Here is a 13755-nt window from a genome sequence, read left to right on the forward strand (position 1 = left end):
GCATAATGAAATACGCCCTTTGAGTGCAACTAGAAGGTGCCTTCAACTTAGCGTGTAAATGGTGCCTTCCATCACGGGAAAATAAAAGGTGCAAAAATCAGTCCCGACACATCAAATTCCAAGTGCCAGAAGCGCTTCGTTGTGCAAACCCAATTTTGGCGTAGATGATAAAACATGCTACATAATTCCAAATGAAGTTACACTTCAAGCAGTTCAAGAATATTGTAAGTGCTTAGTCATTCAAACAATTCGTCAAACACTTGGTGGGTGGTAGAAGGCTAAGGACAGAAAACATTCAAACGTCTTAAAACACATTCAAATGACAACCAGCAATGTAATATCTTACAAATAAGTATGTGTTGTTGAATTAGACATCTTCAAAGTTTGAGACCATAATTTTCGTGAGGACACAAATTGGAAAAAAAAATAGGGGTTTTGTGTTTGTGCAGAAATTTTATGAAAGTAATATGTTAAATTGAAGAAACTAAACTCAACAAACATTTCTTGTAATATGGAAAATGACGATACCTTGTAGGAAAAGTTCAGATATGTATCCTAAAGGTATGTTACGACCTAAATTCATTCACAAATATATGGTAACCGTTGGTGGAAAGAAGAGGAAGAAGAAGGGAAAAGAGGGAAGAAGAAAAAAGCAAAAGAAAGGTTCAAAGTAGAGTTAATAAGTTGGAAAAGCCTTTACCAATGCATGAAAAACATCAGTAAAGGCCCTACCTAAAATTGTTGGTGAAACTTATGCGTTAACTTATATTGACGTCTGATGCGTGTCAGTAAAGACTATATTGACAACGTTTAGAGCAAATACGTCGATGAAGGTAGAGATATATTGACGAATTTGTTGGATGTCAGTAAATTTTCACTGAAAAATAATTTCACCGACACGAGCATGCCCATGTGTTGGTAAAGTAAATTTTTTAAAAGTAGCATTTGTACTGATGTTAGCAGCCAGGCGTTGATAAAAGTAACTTGTTCTTTGCAAACTGGACATCGGTAAAAGCCCACTTTCAATAACATCCTAGAGGCACGCATCAGTAAAGGCCAACTGTCTCCGATGTTTTTTTCCGAATGTCGGCGAAAAACCATCTTCACTAGCACGCAAACCTGGACATCAGTAAAAACCATCTCACATGTGTGTGTGAAAGTGAAAGAGAGAAAAAGAAGAAGCAAACTATTACTTCTTTCTTTCCTTCCTAAACAAGAGTGGCAGATGGTTGTTTCTATCGAACATAATAACCATACACGTGTGTCTTAAAAGTGATTGAGAACTGGCCTGCCTGGTCTTCTGATTTACAAGGCACTTCATCCAACTCTAGCATGCACCCACGTATGAAAATCATATTGTAATCGATTGTCTTGTAGTATTAGTTTACAAATGCAAATAATATCATCATTTGGTGGTGTTGTGCATTAATGTTTTCAAATATATGTATCATATATGAATGCAAAACGTCAAAAAATGCAGAAACATAAGAAGTTATAAAATTTGCCATCTAAAACAAATTATATAAGCTTGGAAAGATAAGACTATTCATTATAAGATATCTAGTGAACTAATCATATCGCTTAAAACATATCGATACACCCTATGGAGCATATAGACTCCCTCTTCCTGTGTCCGCCTTGTCCCATCTGTCCCTTGTCTGACGTTTGTGTCGACAACAATGAATTAGGAACAAGCTGTCCTGTTCCACGATGTTCCAATGAATTCAAACGCCATCGGGGCTCAACGTGGCTTCCACCTTCTCAACGGGATGTGTTTACCTAAAAAGAAAAAGAACATGAACAATTATAAAAATCTTCCCACGTTTTGGACGAATTACAGGACATCATAACTTTTGAGAGACATCAAAAAGATGCCCAACCTTCCCCCAATTCACAATCAGTCATCTCCTGCTGGAAAACTACCTTGTTTGCATGGAAGGAAAGAGGAGGGGAGAAGATGGAAAGAAAAGGAAAAATAAGGAAATGAAAGGGGAAAAAAAAAAGAATGAGTAGGGAAAAGAAAGGAAAGAAAAGGAAATTGATTGTTGTAAAAGCTTGTTCAGATATAAAGAAAAGTAAATAAGAAAATGTAAGTGGGTTTACAATAAATGCGTCTAACATTTTAAACTTATTATCCAAGTAAAAATTTCAAAAATATTTTTTATTCGATTTCGCATATGACCCGATTCAGGAGTACCACATGTTCACTTTTCAAAAAAACTAATTTATATACAGCTTAATTTTTCATTTTATTAATTTTTGCATATTATTATTTATTTTTTAAATGACTTTTAAATTACATGGAAAAGCTTATTATCTACATAGGCACATATTATTGTTCAAGCAACGAAGCTTTTAAAACTATAAAACATCCTCCATGGAATTTTGCAGCTCTCGGTCATTTTTATGTTACACATCGTACAAATGGCTACCTCTAACGAACATGTTTATAATGTACAGAAATGGGATAAATAAAACACAACGCCCGCTGCTTTTTCCATTCCATCCCCCATATTGCTTGAAAACCGGCAGATCAGAAAATTTAGGTAGAAACTGTTGCGAGACAAGAAAAAAATGGGTACACCAAAAGAAAAGGGATGAGAGAACCGGCAACGCCGACGACCCCGCCGCCGGTAACCAAAATTTCAACCCCATTTAGTTTGATACTTGGTAAAGGCCAAGAGGGTAGAATTAGCGCTTTCATAAAAGTTCATCAAAGCCACTCCTTTCCATCGGAATCTCTTCAGCTTTTAAGGGATTGCAGATAAAAAGAGTGTTACTTTTCTTTTCACTCCCTTCCTTCCAATTCCTTCCTATCCAAACACCAAATTTTATGATCCTTTCCTTTCCTATCTTACTTTCTTTCCTTCCATCCAAACACCTCTCACATTCCTTTCCTTTCCTTTCCCTTTGTTTCCCTTCATCCAAACATGAGCTAAAATAAAAGATAGATATTAAGGTTACTCTTATAAATTTAAACGTGGCTCTTAAAATAGTTTTAAAAACCCAAAAAGGGCTAAAAATCATTTCTAGGAGCCGGATGGCAAGGATCCGGTTGCTTCCCGAACCTCGTTGTCCGCCGCAGCATCAAGCATTACCTTCAGGCTCGCCGCTCTCTTTGCAGGGATTGCCGAGATGTGAATAATGCACCCAAGAAGATAATGTTGTCTAGGCAATTAAAGACAGTATCTAATGGAGGCAGTGACAATGGGGTCTCAATATTTGCTTTCCCTTTCCTTGTCTCCTCCAGAAAGCAAAAGGGCAGAGGAGGTTCATGCAGATTGATTTTCTAATTGTACTACCATACAATTACTTTCTTTTAATTTTTTTTTTATATTTTAACATCTGTTTTTGCATGCATATTCATTTTGAAAAGATTCAGATGTGAAAAAAAATTAATATCTGATTACGAAATCAGATTGATTCAGATTTAAAAAATGATATTAGATCAGATTTAGATTCACATATACATAAATACCAATCAGATTTGGATGCAGATTGATTTTAAATAAATATCTTATATTTAAAATTCTTACATTTCGAAAACCACCAGATTCAGTTCGAAATTCGGATTTAGATCTAAATGTAAAAATCAGATTTTAATCGTGAATCAGATTTCAGATTCAGATATAATTTTTCTTTATTCGTCAAATCTGAATCTGAACTTTAATTTGTGAATATCTCAAAAAACAGATGTGATTAAAGGTATATCCGATTTGAATCTAATCCTTTAATACCTTTACTTGAAAACCAGCTGTTTGTAAATTAGGAAAAAAGCTTGGGCACCTATTTGATATCTCTCAAAAGTTATAGAGCCATTTGTTCGCCCAAAAACTTGAGTGGTTTTTCTGCAATCCTTTCAGCTGAATAAAATAAAGAACATGCTTTTGTGAACCAAAATGACATCAAATTTTAGAAAACAATTCTCATGTGATTCAAAGTCCCTAGATGCGGACACGTCTAAAAGGATGATAATAAAGCAAACATGAGATATCTGCTTTGACGAGTCCCCATCCTAATGCAAATATAAATCAAAAGAATTTTGTCGTATTTTGGCCATTCCTCAAAAAAAAAAAAAAAAGTGCGTAAATGCTATCTTTGTTGTCCCAACTGCAGGCCAGAGCGTATTGAAATGCTATCTTTGTTGGCCCTCTTTGTTGTGCCAACTACAGGCCAGACCGTATTGAAATGCTATCTTTGTTGTGCCAACTGCATGTCAGAGCTTACTGAAATGCTATCTTTGTTGTCCCAACTGCACGTCAGAGCTTACTTAAATGCTTCTGGCTCCTTGTTATGTCAACTTCTTACTTGATTAATCACATAACAATTAAGCTAAGTGGATCATGTTTGTGTATTACATTTTTTGTGTATATAATAGAAGACGTTTTTAGTTTGTCTCACTGTATTTAACCATTTTTTGCAGCATCTGTCCCTCATCTTGACATGGTTGAAAGTGTAGATGATCAAAAGGTACTTATTACTCTTAATGTTTTTTTTACTGGTTCTAAACTCGGAAGTTGATGTTGATTTTATGGCTTATTTTTTTCTTCATCCTTTTTCTGTATTAAACAATATTTTTTAAGATGATGCCATCAATTGTCAATTTTTCATTGTGGATTAGCTCATGGGAAGTGTTTGTCATCACATGCATGATGCAAGTAGGTTTAGGTGGTATTGCTAAGAACTTCACTTTGCTTCTGCTTATGCTGCGTGTGGATGCTGGTGTATACAGTGGACCTTTTCCCTTCTTTTTTTAATGTTTATGTCTAAGAATGATGTAGTTAATTTGACCAATGGCACCATCATTATTTATTCGGTTTGTCTTGAAGACTGGAATGTTGGATAGGCAGTTTGAAAATAGTCTTCATCTCTTTTATGTAAGTTAACTTTGTGTAGTTTCACGTTAGTTTTTCCCTTGTTTGCTTTGATGTCCAATATTCAAGACTGTGTGAAGAGCTTCTGCGTGCGTGCATGCGGTTATCACATCTAGAATATTGTTCCATGCTGTTGCCTTTGCCCTTGTTCATAAGGCCTTCTATGTATGCTGATTGCTGACTTTACTGTTTTATGTTGCTGCTTTAGCCTCCTGTACTTTCCTATTATTGTGCTTTCACAATTACTGTCACTCTTGGATCTTTGTATGCAATCTCTATTTATGCTTCATCTGCTACTCTTGGAGATTTATTTTTTCATTTGCCATTTTTGTCCTTACAAGAAGAGGCTTTTTCATTTGAGAGAGGAGATCCACGACATTACACACCTTAGTGCATGAAAAATAGTGCGTCGGCTTCAGCCGTGCAACTTTACAAAAGTTAGACTGGAAACAAAATTTAGACAACAAAAAAAAAAATGCAAAGAAGAGAGGAAGTTGATAAGGCAAGTTATTTGTTATGTTATTTTACGGTTGCAGATGAAATACGTAGTACTGAAATGATCGTAGGATGTTAAAAAGGTGCGTGCACATGTTATGTATGTTTTCACCTTCTAAAACAGGGTCAAGAATTTTGAAAACAGGGTTATCTTACCCTTTTATCCCCACTGTCATGCCTGGATTCCCAAACTCTGCTTCATCAACTGGTTTTATATATTATAATAAATTAACACTAACTAAAAAAAAAAAGAGAACTAGATTCTAATTAAGACCTAAATACAATTGAGCCTCCTACAATAACCAGAAAAAGGGATGAAATAAAATACATGTGTTACATCTATTTACTTCGGCAGCATACGTATTCACATGAAATAGCCTAAGCAAGGAATCCAACATATAACTCCAGTGAAAATTTCACTGGAAAATGAACATGGCCTGAATTTGCAGTTCTTTAGCCGGATCTCTTGAGAAGTTGCCGGATTCCATGGAGGAAGCCAGTTCTTCTACGACAATTTGAAAAATCAAACGAGTGCATGTGATAATTCACTTGAAAATGATCAAGCCAGATTACTACAGAACTCTTGACGAAAAACATCCAATGCAAATGCCAGAAAGAAGCCGGTTATAAGGGCCACCACACCTGTCGCTCCAACATGTTAAACAGAAAATAATGCCTTGAAAACCCATCAAAAAAAAAAAATCTCGACACTAAAATGGATTCAAAACATTAAAATTTGACTTTTTCATGCGGGAATTCAAAAAGAAAACAAAGAGAACCAGTGGATCTTGTCGCCATTCCAAGAATTTCACAGCTAAACCCTCTACCCTCTAGAATGACTTCTAGATGACTAAACCCGATTGTTAACACCTAAAATCACATTCCAAACACCTAAAATATACATGATCTGACCAGACACTAAACTCTGGAGAAGAAAAGTCTAACAAGATTAAAGCGATGGAAAAATAAAACGAATGATAGGTAATTCAAAAATACTTCATGGACTAGATCCTAGATTCAACAAAAAAGAAGACCAACAAGAAATACGAAAATGGCATGTGGATGGTAAGAGAATCTGTCGACACAGAATGTGCTTGACACCTTCTATGACACCAACAAGCCGGAGTAGTTACCTACGAGAACAGCCCAAAAATGTGAAAGGTAAATAAAAAGAACTGGCTAGGAAATAAGGAAAGACGTTGTGAATATGATTGAGAGAAGATGAAGGAAGATCGCCTGGATATTGTCCTGGGTGCAGGAAGGAAAACACTTGGAAAATTGTCCTTAGCATTGGCCCCAGTGCAAGCCAAAGAGCACCATTAAGTGAAGCTATCCGCTCAGATAGCTGACAGAGTTCACCTAGAGCCTACTTCAGGACCTTTTTACCGTTCAGCAAAGTCATGCACCAGGCCATGACAAGGACCACTAGTTTCTTAACACCAATCTCTTGCCACCCAGTGCGTTACAATCCTCAGAAAATGATGAAAAGAGTTTAGAAAAGCGACATGTTGCAAAAATAGTGGTGTGCAAAATTATATACAAAAATGCCTAAATTCAACTCATTTATCTCCATAGTATCCTACCTTCTCTCTACATCACCCAATCCAAAAAAAAAAAAAAAGAAAAGAAAGAAAAAGAAAAACCCAGCTACAAAGTCACCAGCAGTACACCCTTCAACTTAATACAACACCCCACCAATTAAGATGCAAAGACATAACGTTCATGAAAATTTATGCATCTTACCCAATCAACTATGTTGTGACCCATAACACAAGTTTTAAAATCAGACCAAAGGAGCGAGACTAAAAAGCTTTCTAAATGTGGAAACTCTCCGCCATTTAGTTGTGAAGAATAAGAGTGCTCTCGTAACCACTTTTAGAAGTTTATCTTTTTGTAGCAAATTCAGAAAAAGGAAATTTGGCTTTCCACCTTTCAGGTTCTAAAGGATCTGGATTTTGAACTTTTTTCTTTGTATGGTTTTTTTCCTTTTTGAAAGAGTGCAATGCTTGATAAATAGTAAATCTAAAGAAATAAAAAAGATCAGGTCCCATTTTTTCTGTTGTAAGACTAATATTATGATATCTGCGACTAATATTATGATATCTGGCAATGTGTTTTGGATGTAAAGCTACATGGAGCAGAATGAACTGGAATGACGCAAATGTGCACATGTTCTTGCATAACCCCTTGCCTTCCCTGGATTGGATTGAATTGGATCTCATCGAAGTATGAGTGCTTACAATATTGATCGAAACATCTTGAATTACCACACAAAAAAAGTCACGAATAAAAAGTCAAGAGGCTGAACCGCCAATTCCCCCCGACAACGAAAAGTGCGCCTTCTCCTGATGGTTGAGAGAATTCCATATGCGAACCTGAAGCTGAAAAATAGTAAAAATGACGTGACCCAGCTACACTTCCCCAACTGTGCAAAAGATGACACGTGCCGGACACCAAAGTTGAAGTGTTCTCTAATTATAAGATCGCACAACAGGCTGAACCACGGGAGCTTACATTAAAAAATAATCAAAATTCCATATGACCATTTCTATAACATAGCCAATCAACACTCCTTATCATACTCCTTCACGAGTGAAAATAACTATCTTTTCCTTGACTATGCACATTTTCTAAATCAACCAACTAGGAATTGCAAACCTAAGCCCGACGAACCACTAGCTGTATTGTGCTAAGGACAACTACTGATACAGGCTTTCATCATTCTATACCACTAGCAACCCGCCTGGTTGAAGGAGGGGAGGAAGAGTACAGCAAGCAAGATTCCAAATTGTAGGAAAAAGAAATAAGGCGGATCACGTCTTGTCACATTCTTTTGCTGTAAACACTGGGGAGAACGTCTCAATGCGCACCCATATCATACAAAAACTGCACACGATCACAAAAATTCATTCATAGACGCTAGGCTTGCGCTTCCCTCTACGTTCTGATTGACCATTCCAAACATGTAAGGCCTCTCAAGTTCAGATGGTAGATAGGAAAAGACATTCAAACACTATGAATTACAGAGTAACCAGTTTGTTGTTCAAGGACAAAGAGATCTGAATGCTTGCGTACTGCCAACAACATTTCTAGGGTGACATGATTACGACCCAAATGACGCAATGTATGCATGCAATCCTTAAGAAAATCTTATATTCGCATTTAATAATATGTCAATGTTTTGAGAAATATGAAATATTTTTGCAAAATCTTAGAAGGAATGAGATAAAGCAATGTTGCAACACATTTTCAATAATTCTCGTGACGATGGGGATCACGGTGTTGATGCATGTTGCAAATATGTACATGTGGATAGTGTCTCTTGCAACCATCAATTGTGACAGGGAAACAAAGTCCTTGCAAGGACAACGTGCACAAAAAGCACAACAATGCCTACATTATAAAATACAACATGGAAAAACACCACTCTCCAGTGCTCCTACAAGAAGTTTGAACTTAGTAGAGCTCTTTGTCTCCATGCAACAAAGGTGTTAGATCAGTAGAACATTGAGGAGTTAACTACAACATATATGAAGCAGCAATGAACTAAAAATGCAATGCAATAGCGACACGCTAAGATGCAACTTTCTTAAGATGGGTAGACAGAACGTGCCTCATTACACACGTTATCAGCGATTATGTAGAACCAACATACATGAAGCTAAAATCGCAACAAATACAGTAGATCCATCGATACGTAAGGGCGGCATAACTAAGGATCATAAAAAGTATCTGCTACATACACATGAAACAAAATAGGTCTCATTTGAAAAAAAAAAAAAAAAAAAGGGATCCGAGTGGCAGCAATGAACCCACATCCCCCAACAAGGATGAAAGAATCCATCCTCAATTTCGATGGCATCATCATGTATAGAAATATATATAGGCATATCTCACCGCATATGGATTTGTTATGACCATTAAACTGCTACATGCATTTATTAGCTGTACTGGGAAGAACATATTTTGTATGTGCCAATGTGCATGTGTTTATCACGTGTGTAAACATATAAGAATTATATGGACTGACTACAAATCATTCAGTGAACTTAACTGTCAGTTCACAAAGGACCCGTATGAAAAGTTAACTTTTTAAAATTTAAAGTCAAAATATTAGTCTAATAACTAGGCCCCAGTCCTCATTATGTATATATAACCGTGAGTGTGCAAGTGCTTAGTGAAAGGCCACAATATACCCACAGTGGCCATAGGCGATATGATGTATGAGAGGCCATAGTATTTTGTTGAAAAATATTCCAGTCTCCTCAGAATAGACTTAATGAATACAAGCAATTTTGGATGGTAGAAGCTACAAAAGACTGATATATCCCGTATCATTCAAATCAACAATAAAGTCACCCAATCTGGAGCAGAATAGACAGGTTGAGGAGATGCAACATAAGGATTAATTCAGCAGACTGCAGAAGCATCAAAATAGAGGGACATATACCTTATCCTGCAAACAAATGATCAAGTCTTCCACTCTGAAGCAGATAAGACAGATCTGCGAGATACAACTTGTACCTAAGGATTAGTCCAGCAGACTGACATGGAGATCCACGTACCTAAGGATTAGTACAGCAAACTGAACAAGGAGCAACATGTACAAGGACTAATATAGTGGACTGAACAAGGAGCTCCAAAGCTATTGTACGATTGTTTCACCATCTCTTGCATGAAGCTAATACTTGTTATGTAGGAACTATAAACTATGTAGGAAATAAAAACTAATTTTCTTGTTATAAAAGAACATCTTCAAAGTATGCTGTAGCGAACCCATGGAGCAAGATGTAGCTAGCAGGGACTCCAGTAGATCTATATGCCATCCAGAAGAACAGTTGTCAACAAAAATTATATAGAGGTATAATGTGCATTTTTGGCCAAGATAGTCAGAAAAATAAAATTGTTAAAAGTATTTAACCAAAACAAAAAAGAAACAATATAACAAAATTATTTGAGGCAGTGCCAATCTAGCCTTATGGAATCACCATGCTTTTCAAGTTTATGTGTGTCAGGTGACAATTTTTTATTGACTGGTGAACCTTTAATATAGTTGCTACAAAATTCTTGGCTTCTTATTTGTGCCAAGTAACCTCGCTCATACAATGCTATATGACATGTGATTATGTTAGATTGTTAATACCATCACTAATGTGTGTTTGTAAACCAGGGCTGAGAAAACTGATCAACAAGCATGTTCAAACTCTAAAATTATAGATCTGGCTAATGAAATTGAACCACTCTAAAATCAGAAAACAAAAGGGAAATGAGAAAAAAAATGCAATAAAATGCGAAAGTGCCTAAACAAAGGCAAAATGCATTATTTAGAATCTTAGACGTGTCACTCTGCTATCAGGAATTCAGCTTTAGACTGCACTATTGAAGCTTACTATGGCAACTGGTTAGATTTTTACCAACAGATAAACCAAAACAGAAAATACCAAATGACAAGTAGATATTTCACATAAAGCCCAACCATTATGTGAAAAACTTGAAGCATAAACATAGGAGAGAAAAAGGGAATCCAGCATAACAATGAAATATGTGTAAGACTTTAAAATGTTAACCATTACATACCAACTGGCCAAACATGTGGTATAGAAGATCTAACATGGACTACAAATAATATGAAAATAAAAGATAACCACTGTTTGCTTCCAAACCCACAAGTAGCAACACTAAAGGACACAACGAGAGCGTTAAGCAACATTCCTATAAGATCACAATTTCACAGAACAGAAACATTCAGTTGTACTCTCTTCCAATAGGAAGTCTAACGGAGCAAATGTTATGTCTGATTAAGATTTCAAAACAAAAAAATTGATGAAACTAACCTACTTGATTTTCACCAACAGTGAAAACCAAAAAAAAAAAGAGAAAAAACTTATGCATCATGACAGTACATATCTTCTTGGCAATGTTACAGTGCAACCTCAGCATAACTACAGTATTTTGAGTTGTATCATCTGGATGAAGTTGCCTCTTCAGCCTCATCATGGGAGGAAGGAAAAAGTTCTATGTAACGACTACCAATGGACATCCTGTCCTTAATCATAGCAGCTTTTGAGTCTTCAGCACTTGCAAACTCTACAAACGCTTCGCCTGTAGCCCTTCCATCTGAATTAAAAACCATGTGCACATTATCTTCTGAAACTTCAAAATCCTTAAAGAAATCCAATATATCTTCCTTTGTTGCTGAAAAAGGCAATCCCCTCAGCTTGAGGACTCCAGTATGCGGCATGGAATCCTTTGCATCATCATAAGATTTCATTCTAGGAGGTGGTCGGCGTGGAGAGATGCTTCTAGAATCAGCAACTTCACTAGCAACAGCCTGATAGTATTCTTGCCTCTTGCTCCGGAAAACCTCTATATACCGCCTACCCATGTTTTGTTTGTTTCTTTGAAGGGCGAAATCAACCTGCACAGGATATGCTAGCACGCAGAATGCTTCCCCACTGAACCGGCCACTTTTGTGAACAAACAGAACGTCAACAATGTCCAAACCCATAAAGAACTCTGCGATGTCTATCTCAGTGCAATTGAAAGGCAAACCTCGCAAACGGACAACTGGAAATGGCTGAGGCTGGCCAAAGAATTGCGACATGTACGAGGCATTGCCGTACATGAAACTGGGACCGGGAGAATTCCCATAGTAGGGATTTGAATCCATTAACCGCTGACGTTTCGACCCGAAATCATGCCCATCTCCACCACCATCCATGTATTTCCTTCAGTTCCCAAAAACCCAAAACCAAGAGAAACGACAACCCACCCGTTAATATACGAAAACCACCCACCCATCTATATCTACACGCATTTAGCTTAAGATTTCGAGGTTTCTCACCCCCATTCAACATTTTCACAGCAAACCGGAAAAGGAAAAACCCCAATACTGTATGAAACTCAGAAACTACTAATTCTAGAGAGAAATGAAACTCTAGCCCTAGTTCATTCACCATAACAAAGGAAGCATAAGGGAACCACTAAAAAGACAATCTTACGGTCGAAGGAAAGCAACACGAGAAAAGGGAAAACCTGGAAATGAAGCGGGAACAGAATCCCTAGAATTTCAAAAAACCCGCTTACCCTCTGGAGTACATATTCGAGCAATTGCCCACCCGGTTCCTTCCTCCTGTCTTTTCCCACCCTAGGTGCCCTTCGATCCTTTGTTGTCGACCGATTTCGAAGCCCCAGCGCAGAGAAAGAGAGGGAAAAGAGAGAGAGAGAAAGAGGGAGAGAGAGTTCCGCAAACCCTAGCGTGCTTGAAGTTGGATGAGCCGCCGTGATCCCTCTTTCATTCCTCTCGTTCGTAAAGTTGACTGCTTATGGACGGCGACCGGGCGAGACGTATATATTTGTATGTAAAAGAAAAGTTAATGCTGTCGAGAGCCACGTAGTAGTCTGATTCCTAAAATTTAAACATAAATCATAAAAAATTTACAATTTATCGTTAAAAACATTTTCTTTTTTATGTTGTTGGGCATAGGTATATCTCGAACCAAACTCTTTGGTATCCAGTTCACACTCTAAGATGGCTCATTTGACTCAATTGGATATACTTTCTTTTGACGTAATGAGAATTGTAAGGCAACGTTCTGGATGGCATTCAACTATGAAGAATAGTCCCAATAAAAGACTTCCTGTGACTAGGTTATAAGTTATAAGTGTATCTTGACTTGATGACTTCTCGATCAAAGTAAATCCCAAATGATGGTGGAGTCATCCACTTCCTCTATCTTCCTACGGTAGTGCTCCATACTAAAAAAGTGACCGTCGATGTTCTGAAAATGACATGACTATAGCCCCATGTGTTTGTAGAACCATGCTTGTAGTGCGAAGACACATCATTCTATCGAGTCTGCATCCCCAATTGAGAATTTGGTCAGTCCTCTGTAAATGAATGCTAAGACTGCCATTGCTATGGACATGTGACGGACTTTAACATGCCCCCATTTTCTAAAGAGGCGAGCTATACGAAAATCCATTATCTGTTCTGCATTGTTGAAGAAGATAAGACTCGCGGTACAAGTCACCATGGAGTTTTTGTACTTGTTTGCATTACTTCTAGATACTAAAGCAGGGTTGACATATTGAAAATATATTTCACCAAGTTCTTGTAGTTGAAGATATTGATGTCCATATTTCTCTAGAAACAGCCAACTTCGTTTTCCTGTGAGTTTACGAATCACTTCTAGAGTTTTAACTTGACCTTGATTCACAAGGAGCTGGTCTTCAATTGGTCTTCTTGGGTTACCTTTTGGTTCTGATAAACCCATAATATTGGAAAATTCATCTAGAGTGATTGTCATTTTACTCCATGAAAACCAGAATGTATTGGTCATTGGGTTCCATCTTTCAGTAATTGCATAGATTAAATTGTTGTTGA

General features: G+C 37.1%; 1 protein-coding gene across 1 annotated transcript; it reads right to left on the reverse strand.

Annotated features, from left to right (window-relative positions):
- Positions 1-11064: 11064 nt before the first annotated feature.
- LOC116256907 (uncharacterized) lies at positions 11065-12693 on the reverse strand. Its single transcript, XM_031633452.2, has 2 exons — positions 12456-12693; positions 11065-12097 (listed from the first exon to the last, which is right to left on the reverse strand). The coding sequence occupies exons 1-2, from the start codon at positions 12467-12469 to the stop codon at positions 11332-11334; spliced, it is 780 nt and encodes a 259-aa protein (XP_031489312.1). The 5' UTR covers positions 12470-12693; the 3' UTR covers positions 11065-11331.
- Between the last annotated feature and the right edge of the window lie 1062 nt (positions 12694-13755).

Source organism: Nymphaea colorata, chromosome 6 (assembly GCF_008831285.2).
Source record: "Nymphaea colorata isolate Beijing-Zhang1983 chromosome 6, ASM883128v2, whole genome shotgun sequence".
Taxonomy (NCBI): Eukaryota; Viridiplantae; Streptophyta; class Magnoliopsida; order Nymphaeales; family Nymphaeaceae; genus Nymphaea; species Nymphaea colorata.